Source organism: Mandrillus leucophaeus, unplaced genomic scaffold (genome assembly GCF_000951045.1).
Source record: "Mandrillus leucophaeus isolate KB7577 unplaced genomic scaffold, Mleu.le_1.0 Scaffold266, whole genome shotgun sequence".
Lineage (NCBI taxonomy): Eukaryota > Metazoa > Chordata > Mammalia > Primates > Cercopithecidae > Mandrillus > Mandrillus leucophaeus.
The window spans coordinates 1,349,566-1,360,892 of record NW_012102765.1 but is presented as its reverse complement, the minus strand read 5'-3'; the positions used below and the strand labels follow the sequence as shown (position 1 = coordinate 1,360,892).

The 11,327-nt window shown below is 36.9% G+C and overlaps 1 protein-coding gene across 1 annotated transcript in view; it reads right to left on the bottom strand.

Annotated features, from left to right (window-relative positions):
- The window catches only part of KMT2C (lysine (K)-specific methyltransferase 2C), a 241,372-nt gene that overhangs the window by 76,968 nt on the left and 153,077 nt on the right, over positions 1-11,327 (bottom strand). Inside the window, exon 23 of the mRNA XM_011984319.1 lies at positions 1,840-1,968. Coding sequence (XP_011839709.1) covers positions 1,840-1,968 — 129 coding nt within the window. The remainder of the gene's footprint in view (positions 1-1,839; positions 1,969-11,327) is intronic.

Sequence of the window (11,327 nt, the reverse complement as noted above, 5' to 3'; positions counted from 1 at the left end):
CTGTTATCACTTATCAAACAGAATATAAAAAGACCTGTGTGCGCTTCCTCTTCTAAACAGTATCGGTGTAAATATCAAACACTAAATTATGCTGGTTTATCTAGTTGACAAATATTAGTACCTCATACATCAAATTACAGTCATGCACTGCATGATGATGTTGGTCACAAAGGCCTGCATGTTAAGACAGTGGTCCCATAAGATTATAATGGAGCTGAAAAATTCCCACCACATAGAGATATCACTGTAGTTATAACACTGTAGCGTAATTACTTTATTTTTTAAAATGGATTTAGGGTACCATGCAGCCTAAGTGTGTAGTAAGCTATACCATCTAGGTTTGTGGAAGTGCACTCTATGATGTTCACACAAGGATGAAAACGCCTAACGATGTATTTCTCTGAACTTAAGTGATGGATGGCTGTATTTGTATACTAACCGGCTAGATGACAGAAACATTCTTTGACTGATATGGTTTCAGGGGGATGGTGTCCAGTATTCCAAGGTATGAGGGTATTTATACATGGGATACATAGAGCCCTGAGGTTAACAGCATGGAATCTGGAGTCAGACTATGTAATTCTACTCACTCACTAAATACTTCTCAATGCCTCAGTTCTTTCACTGGTTAAAAATGGGGGTAAGGCAAAGCAGCTTCTCATACATATGTTAAATGGACAAATAACATAAGTGAATTGCTTAGAATAGAGGTCTGGTACACAGTCAACACTATAAGCTTTTGTGAAATGATATCGCTGTCGAGCAATATACTCCGTGACCTAATGGGCCCCTCAATTAGAGGGCTGACTTCCATGTGAGGCAGAGGAAAAGAAAAAAAACAGTAAATACAAGTTCCTGGAAGAAATCTGCAATGTCTAAAATTTAAAGTGCACTTATGAGCCTCATGATTAGGAAGAAATGAAATCATTTTCATAAAATGATTTAGATGCAACTAATCTTAGGTCCTTATTATAGATGTGACCTATTTAAAAGACGTTATCTTTCAAGGTCTCACAGAATACAAATGAAGTAAGAAAGTTCTTCCTTACACAGCAAAAGGGATTTAGGTCACTCTTACCAATAAAATGTAAGCAATCAGAAGCATAAAGATTGTACCAATCCAATTTAAAACCTCATTGGTAAACAGACATTAATAAACTGCCTAAGGAAAGCCTACTCAATACCTGTGAAAAGCGGGAAAAAAATTTTTTTAAATAAATACATAAAAGCCTACAACTTCTGTATTGTGACAATTTCAATAATTTTTTCCAATAAGGCAAATAAAATCGACAAGCAAGACCACTTTTCTCTCCACTCCTGAGGTAGATAAGAAATAAGAGTGTTTAATCCGTCACAGTTTTAACTGGACTATAAATTCTAGGAGGCATAATAACTCTCTTGTTCCCTTTCACGTTGTATACTTACTGGCACTCCTGCATAAACATTGAAATCAGTTTTTTCAAAAAAAGATATTAGAAAGTGAATACTGAAAACTAAAAGCATTACAGAGGTACACATCCAGAGGAACTATATAAATGGCCTTCAAAGTCCAAGTATGAACAAAAGCCAATCTAGTAAAGCATTTAATAAAATGGTTAACATTTGGGATAAGGTATTCAATAATGATTCATTGTGAAGTATTCACATATTCAAAATAAAGAACTCTTGAGCTAAAAAATCGTATTCAAATAGTTTAGTTCTTTAATTTATATGCACATATTTTTGTTTAGACAGTTCTTAATCCTGAATAGTTAATTTTAATTGAAGTCTTCAGTATTGTATTTTTCTTAAATTAACCAAGTATTGATGATATTGAAATGTCTACCTCAGACACTATACCTGGTCTGTATGGTTTTCTTTTTCTCTTTTTGACACCATCTGTTCCTTCTACTCCCTTAGTTTCATCATCCACAGCTTCCCGCTCAGGACTAGATTCTGATTTTCCATCACAATCCATAAGTTCTCCTTCTGGAAAAAAGTAAATGTATACACAAAATTGGAAAAACCTATCAAATACATAATCCCTACATAATGGGGAATACAAAGCAGGGTTGTTACTGAGCCATTTTAATTACACATCCCTGTTGGTAGGGAAAGTATGAAAGCAGACAGAAGCCCCAAATGGTTGCAGAAATTGTGCTGCTTAGTGCAGTGTTCCCATGAAATAAAACATAATAATCAGAGAAGAGGAACACAGAACTCAGAAAGAGTTCTGTTTAGTGCAATCCATTTGCACTTAACAAATTCACTTCTTTAATTATGTCTTCAGGTCCAGGTCTCTAGACCAGAACTCTCTTCTGAGCTTCAACCACAGCTATAATTGAATACTACCTAGTTACTGAAAACAGTATATCCAAAATGAACTACTGATTTAAAATAAACTTTCTCCTTTTTCGCATGTTACCTATCATCATTAAAAGGCATGGACATGTAACCTGGAGAAGATAAAGGCCTGGAAGACCACCATAATCATTCCTAATCTCTTTCCTCCCACAACCAAGACTCCTCAATACCTCTGAAATGCATTTTATCACTCTCTATCACCATCTTAGTCCAACCTCAGATGACTCACTATTAATACAACATGCTGCTATCTAGTTCCCCACCTCAAAGCTTACCTCTCTCCAATTAGTTCTTTAAATTACTGTATAAATGATCTTTCTATAAATATGTATCAATTTTCTGCTTAAAATCCTTTCATGTCTTCCCAATGCCCTCAAAATAAACTTCAAATTGCAAGGCCCATTACAACAGCCTTTTGTAAACTTTCCAGCTTCATCTCACTCCCACCAGTGAACTATATTCAGTTCTTTGGATGTATCAAGCTCTTTCTTCCACTGTCTTCCCCAATTTCTGCCTTCTACCTAATTTATCTTTCATGATTTATTCTAAACTTCACTGTATTGAAGAATTCCTGATATTTAGATAAGGTTATGTCAAACAGTGTATGTTCCTATATATGAATGTCATGCTTCATTTTAATTGGTTCTTTAAAATCTGTGTCCCTGCTGGACTGTATTCTCCATGAGAACAGGTACACAGATTTTCTTAGTAACAGATGTATTGTTAGCAGGATACCTAATACATGTTCAACAAATACTTCACTGAATGTGGTAAATGGAATGCTTAGAGAATGCTATTTTAGAGAATGCTATTTTAACACTATGTAATCAAACTTTTCCAAGTTATATATGCTTTACATTGTATTACAGGAAAAAGACATGTTTATCAAATACATTTTAAAATCAAGTTGTTAACTCCTTCAATATTCTCAGTATTAGAGATAACATATTTCTGTAAAGGCATGAACAGGGTATGTGTCTTTTGTTTTTTATTATATTTGAAGCCAATTCCACAACAATCTGATAATGGCTATGAACTTACGACTAAGCCATGAAAAGAAAAGTTTATAGACCAGGCAGGGTGGCTCATGCCCATAATCCCAGCACTTTGGGGGGGCCAAGGCAGGTGGATCACTTGAGGTCAGGAGTTCCAGACCAGCCTGACCAACATGGTGAGTCTCTACCAAAAATACAAAATTATCCGGGCGTTGTGGTGCACGCCTGTAATCCCAGCTACTCAGGAGACTGAGGCAGGAGAATTGCTTGAACCCGGGAGGTGGAGGTTTCAGTGAGCTGAGACTATGCCACTGCACTCCAGCCTGAGCAACAAGAGCAAAATTCCGTTTCAGAAAGAAAGAACGAAAGAAAGAAAGAAAGAGAAAAGAAAAAAGAAAATTACTGAAACACGGCAAGCACCAAAGATAACAATACCAATTGTTTACTTCCAAATAAACCCACGTAAAAGTTAATGACAGGGAATTTGGGGTGAAGGTGGCAGGCTAAATCCATATATTAAAATTTCATTCTCCTGAAACTCTACTAAAAACACACTAAAATAATCCATTTTTAAAAGATAAAATCAAGCTGGGGCATGGTGGCATGCCTGCAATCCCAGCTATTTGGGAGGCTGAGGTGGGAGAAGAGAATTGCTTGAGCCAGGAGGCTGAGGCTACAGTGAGTTATGATCACACCACTGCATTCCAGCCTGGGCAACAGAGAAAGACCCAATCTCCTTTAAAAAAAAAAAAAGACAATAGGAAAGGAGAAAAACAACTTAACAAAGTTAAATTCTCAGTTGAAGGCAGAAAGAACTGAAAAAAAGAATGCAGTTTATAACAATCCTCAGAAAGCTGAGAAACTAGGAAAACTGGCTACCTTTGGAAATAAGTGGGAGAAAACCGAAGCAACAAGAGCTTTATTTAATTACCTACAGAAGTCATACTCCCTACACCTGCTTCCTAGGTTTACACACTGAGAAGCTGCTACTCTCATTCATGGGATGCAGGATTCCTGGGTGACCTTAAACGCAACAATGGGATAAAGACTGAAAATAGGATGAAGAAACTATACTAAATGTGGGCATACTAAATGTGGACAACCCCATCCTGCTCCCGCTGCCGTACCCCATGTTTCCCCACTAAATTCTCAGAAAGTTAGCAGCCAGATCTCCAGCCTCCAAGTATGAGGTTTGAAAAGACTGTTGTGGGGAACCTGATCAGTTCAAGAAGAACATCTAAAGATACTAAAACCAGAGGGTTCCCCAAATGGTTAGCACAAATCACCCCACTAAACTTACAAATTGACAAGCACCACCACATACTCAAAGCTTTCCAATCAACTACTTAATTCCTTTTTTAAAAAATAAAAATAGTATCTATCCAGTCTCCATCTTTAGTTATTCACTTTTAATCATGCAGGTACAATAAAGATTATCTGATGATGGTCTGTAACAAGCTTGTCCAACCTGCAGCCCAAGATGCTTAAAATGTAGCCCACTACAAGTTCATAAACTTTCATACAACATTATGAGACTTTTTATAAGTTCTGTTTTTTTTTTTGTTTTGTTTGTTTTTTTTTTAAAAAAAAAGCTCATCAGCTATCATCAGTGTATTTTATGTGTGGCCCAAGACAATTCTTTTAATGTGGGCCATAGAAGCCTGAAGATCTGCAACACCCCTGACAGAGACCTGAAAACATAAAAGACAATTTGGAATTAATAGACTAAGTAGGAAGAAAAAAATTTTTAAAAAGATTAAGATCCTCTGAGGGATAAGATAAGATACCCATGAGGGAAGAACAGGATGCTACAAAAGAAACATTCAAAGGAAGGAAAGAAAGCTCATGAAATAATTGAAACAACAGAAATAAAAACAAAACTCAGTAGAGGAAGATAAAATAAGGACATGAATTGGAAAGAAGCAGAGAAAAATTGAGTACGTTTCACATCTGAAAAGCAGAATTCTAGAAAAAGAGAGGGAATTGTTGTCAATAATATAGTTCAAGAACATCTCCTGCCACTGAAGGATATAAGATGGCAGACTGAAAGAGACCACTCAGGGTCTAACAAAACAGATTTTAAAAATCCAAAATAGGCAAAAACAGACGTTATCCTCATGAAATTTCAGAACACTGAGGACAAAGAATTTCCTAAAATCCTAAGAGCTCCTAAGAAAACACAGGTCACATAGAAAGAATCGAGTTCTTCATATACTAGAAACTAAAAGGCAGTGGATCAATGGACTAAAAATGATAAATGAAAACGTATTTCCAACCTGGAAAAGATCAGTCAGGTAGGAAGGTAAAATAAAGACATTTTCAGAAGTATATAATGCCCAAAACTTACCTTCCACACCTTCTCTGTCAGGGAGCTATGGAAGATACGTTCCACCCAAATTGACGGAAGAAATAAGAGAAATTAATGAAACTGCAGAAAACACATGTAACACAGGAGAGAACACAAGATGATCTCCAAGATGATGAAGAAGAAATCCCTAATCATATGTAATGGTTTGTGGCCAAGGATAGCACTGGATCTAATATAAAGACCACCTTTCAACTGAAACAATGCACACGAGGACAGTAAAACCCAAGAGAGCACTTTTATTGATGAGGTTCATAGTGACACCAGTAAGCATACATGTTGAGACAAATGGCATAAAGTAGCACATACAGTGCCCTAACACAAGTGGTATCACTGAAAGCTAAGGTCTCTTCTAACCAACATATTCACAAGGGCCTTCTGATTCCCACAGGCCGCAATAAAGAAAAAGACCATATCGGCCAGGCGTGGTGGCTCATGCCTGTAATTTCAGCACAGCACTTTGGGAGGCTGAGGCGGGTGGGTCATGAGGTCAGAAGATTGAGACCACCCTGGCTAACATGGTGAAAACCCGTCTCTACTAAAAATACAAAAACAGCCGGGTGAGGTGGTGGGCGCCTGTAGTCCCAGCTACTCGGGAGGCTGAGGCAGGAGAATGGCATGAACCCGGGAGGCAGAAGTTGCAGTGAGCCAAGATTGCACCACTGCACTCCAGTCTGGGCGACAGAGCGAGACTGTGTCTCAAAAAAAAAAAACGAAAAAAAAGGAAAAGACCATATCACCCAAACATGAGAAATTCTTCCATATATGCATACTTGTATCTAGATGACTAATCTCTGGAAAGTTGTAAGAAAATCACTGGTTCTTTCCAAGGAAGGGATGGTCGAGAAAGGTAGACTAACTTAACATTGTTCACTCTTTTTAAGACCTTTGTATTTCTTAAAGCTATTGCCTATTCAAAAACAAACCTGTAACAGGGAAAGAATGAAAGCTTTTCTTCAACATTTGGGACAAGGCAAGGATACCTAATCTTAACACTTATATTCAACATAGTCCTAGCCAGAGCAATCACATAAGAAAAGGAAATAAAAAGCATCCAAGCAGAAAAAAAGGGGAAAAATTCTCCCTGTGTGCAGATGACATGATCCTGTATGTAGAAACCCCTAAAAAGTCCACAATTACTAAAATAAATGAATTCAGTCAAGTAGCAGGATACAAAATCAATATACAAAAATCACATGCATTTCTTTATACCAATAATGATCTGAAAAAAAATCAAGAAAACATTTCCACTTAAAATAACACCAAAAAGAATAAAACACTTAGGAACAAATTTAATGAAGGAAGTAAAAGGTTTATATACTAAACATTATAAAATATTGACAAAAGAAACTGAAGACACAGAGCCGGGCGTGGTGGCTCACGCCTATAATCCCAGCACTTTGGGAGGCCAAGGTGAGTAGATCACCTGAGATCAGGAGTTCAAGAGCAGCCTGGCCACATGGCGAAACCCTGTCTCTACTGACAATACAAAAATTGGCCAGGTGTGGTGGCAGGCACCTGTAATCCCAGCTACTTGGGGGGCTGAGGCAGCAGAACTGCTTGAGCCCAGGAGGAGGTGGAGGTTGCAGTGAGCTGAGATCGCGCCACTGCACTTCTGCCTGGGCAACAGAGCGTGACTCTGTCTCAAAAAAAAAAGAAAAAAACTGAAGACACAAATAAATATAAAGATATCCCCATGTTTGTGGACTGGAATAATATCGTTAAAATGTCCATACCATCCAAAGTGATCTACAGCTTCAATGCAAATTTCCAAAGGCATTTTTCACAAAAATAAAAAACACAAATTTGTATTAAATCATAAAAGACCCTGAATAGTCAAAAGAATCTTGAGAAAGAAAAAGTAGAAAGTATCACACTACCTGATTTCTAGTTATATTACAAAGTGATAGTTACCAAGACAGTATGGTACTGGCATAAAAACAGACACATGGATCAATGGAACCGAATACAGAGCCCAGAAATAAACCCAAGCATATATTACAAGCTAATTTTTGACAAGTCCAATAAGATACAACAGGGAAAAGACGGTCTCCTCAATAAGTAGTGGTAAGAAAACTAGATATCTATATGCAAAAGAATGAAACTGGACCTGATACCTATCTTACACATCATACACAAAAAGCAACTCGAAATGGATTAAATACCTAAGACTTGAAGTCATAAAGCTCCTACAAGGAAATATAGGAGAAAAACTCCTTGATATCCTCCTTGACAATGATTTTTTGGATATCACACCAAAAGTTCAGGCAGCAAAAGCAAAAACAAGCAAGTGGGACTACATCAAGCAAATAAGCTTCTGTATAGCAAAAACAAAAACAGGGTAAAAAGGTAGCACAGAGATTAGGGGAAAATATTGGCAAACCACACATCTCATAAGGTGTTAAAATCCAAAACATATGAGGAACTCACACAACTCAGTAGCAAAAAACCCCCAAATAACTGGATTTTAAAATAAACAAAGGACCTGAATAGCCATTTTTCCAAAGTCACACAAATGGTCAAATGGTGTATGAAAAGATGCTCAACACCATAATCATCAGGAAAATGAAAATTAAAACCACAATAGATATCATCTTAGAATGACTATCATCAAAAAGGCAAAGACAAAAGCGTTGATGAGGATGTGTAGAAAACGAAACCTTTGTACACGGTTGATAGGAATGTAAATTAGTATAGCCATTATTGAAAACAGTATAGAGGTTCCTTTAAAAAAATATAACTACCATAAGATGCAGCAATGCCTCTGTTGGGCATATATTCAAAGGTAATAAAATCAGCACCCGAGAGAAACATCTGCACTCCCACATTCATGGCAGCATTACTTACAATAGCCAAGATATGGAAACAAACTAAGTGTCCTAATGGACAATTTACTTATCCATTCAAGGACAGATGAATGGACGAAGAAATTGTGATGTGTGTATGTACATATATAAGTCCTCCCTTAATGTCATCAATAGGTTCTTGGGAACTGAAATGTTAAGCTAAATGAACATACAGCATGTTCTCAAGTAACACTGTTTCCTTCAATCTAATTTTGGTATAATGCAATGAAAAAAAAAATCGGTTTTGTCATACTTTTTTTCCACCTCTTAACCACAGTTTCTAAGAACTTACTGATGACAATGAGGACTTAACTATACAATGGAATAATTGGCCTTAAGAAAGGAGATACTGCCATTTGTGACAACATGGATGAACCTGGAGGAAGCTATGCTAAGTAAATTAAGCTAGACACAGAAAAATACTGTATGATCTCACTTAATAAGCAGAACGGGAGGCAGGGGGGTGAGAAGCTGAATATATATAGAGAGCAGAATGGTGGTTATCAAGGGTCTGGGGATGGGGGATGGTTGGGATGGGAAGAAGTAGGTCAGAGGGTACCAATCTGCAGTTAGGTAAAATGAGTAATTCTAGAGATCAAATTAATACACAACATGAGAACCATAGTTAATAATACTGTGTATCAAAAATTTGCTGAAAGAGATTTTACATGCACACACACACACACACACACACACACACACACACAGAGTAACTACGGAAGATGAAGGATACAGACATCTGTCTGACCATAGTAATCATTTCACTATGTATACAAAGCATGTTGTATACCTCAGATATGTAAAATAAAAATAAATGAAAAAAACAAAACAAAACAAAACTCGTATCCTACCTGCAAAAACAGTTTCAAATGCATTATGTCTTTGGATTTAGCAAGGAATTCACCTTTGCAGGCCCACCTACATACAACATTATAAATATACCAGGTGATTCATTGTATTATTCACAGTAAAAGATTGAAAGAAACCTAAAGGTCTATCAACAGGGGAAAGAACTGGTAAATTAAGTTGCTTATATTTCCATATAAAGGAATATTTGCAGCCATAAAAAAATGAAGGACAGTAAAAAGTAGGAAGACAAGAGGAACAAAAAACATATATATACACACATTTCCTTGTACATGCATAAAACACATCTGGAAGGTTACAGAAGAAACCTCCGAGGTTTCTGGAGATGTAAACTGGGGGCATGAAGGCAGGGGAAAGCGAGAGACTTCACTGTTTACCTTTTTATTCTTTTCCAATTTTAAATCATTTGAATGTATAACCTGTCTAGAAATCAAATTTTAACAGTTGAGGGAATTAACATTACAGAAAGTAACAAACTTCAAGAAAGCAGCCACCTTCACCAGGTGGATAGTTTACCGCACTCTTCCCACTCTACAGTAGTTACTGAATGCCAGTCTCCTCCCTCCACTCAGTCTGCCCCACCTGCTGGCCTGCTACAGCCTTGGTGCAGTCCTATTCCCGCACCTCCAAACACGTCCATACATTGTGATGGTCTCTCTGGGGCCACCGATTGAGAGGAAATGTGCTGTGTTTCCATTCTTGAGACAGAGTGTTTTTATTTTCTTGAGGTTTGGGATTTTTTTCTTGCAATAACAGGGTTTCTAGATCCCAGTAGGTGAGAAAGAAGTATGCTTTTATTGCATAAGGAATTTGTTTCCGATATATCAAAGTGATGATGTATGACTTTTCTTAAAGAAGTGGTTATTAGAAGAGTTAAAAATCAATGGAAACAAAAAGTCATAGGTATTGTTCCAATACTCCAGGAACATCACAGTTTGGATCCTGCAGAGGTGTGTAAAATAATGTGTAATATTACATTCCGACAACCTCAAATTGAAAAATGCACAGCTGAAGATCACTTATAGTCAATACTACTTTTCAAACTTTAAGTTCATCAAGTCTCTCCCTAATGTATTGTACTTTTTAATAAAGGAAACTGTCAGATACGCTATAATACAGAGGAAAATGTTTATATACTCTTTCATTATAATTTTTCCACAACTTCCAAAATGAAGAAAAAGACATGGAAACATTAAGTTTGGAGAATAATTGTGGCAGGCAATTCCCCCATCCTAAAAGTTCAATTACCCAAACACAGGCATGATTTCTTACTAACTGAAAAGGAACTGAATTCACATATAAAGACAAGCGTGGGATTCTGTTGAGTTCTGCTGGACACAGAACACAACTGCCGAAGCACTGGTTGAGCACTTGTATTCTAATACCTCACGGTTACTGAGCACTCTACGTGTGGGAAGAGCCAGTGCCGGGTGCCTGGCACGCATCCTTGCACCTCATCAGCACAACTATCCTGTGGGCTCATCCTGGTTCACCTATTTTATAAATGAGAACACTAGCATTAGAGAAGTTAAAAAATTTGCCTAAAAACATCCAGAGTAGGTTTCAACATTGCCCACTACTTTATAATGCTTTCTCAAGAGCACTGAGACATTATCAAAACACGTTAGTGAAACAGTCTAAAACATCACAAATTTTAGGTTTAATACAAAATGCCCAGAAAAGGGCAGCGTTATTAGAAATCTCAGCATAATGTAATAATAAGAACTTATGATGATTGTATCCTTTTCCTATTTTTTCTCCTGTACAGGCATATTAAATACCATAAAACTTATTTTAGGGGTGTGTATGTGCAATTTCAAGATAATAATCTAAAACATTTTTAATATGACGAAGTATGGCAATACTAAATTTTTTTTTTTTTTTTTTTTTTTGAGACGGAGTCTCGCTGGG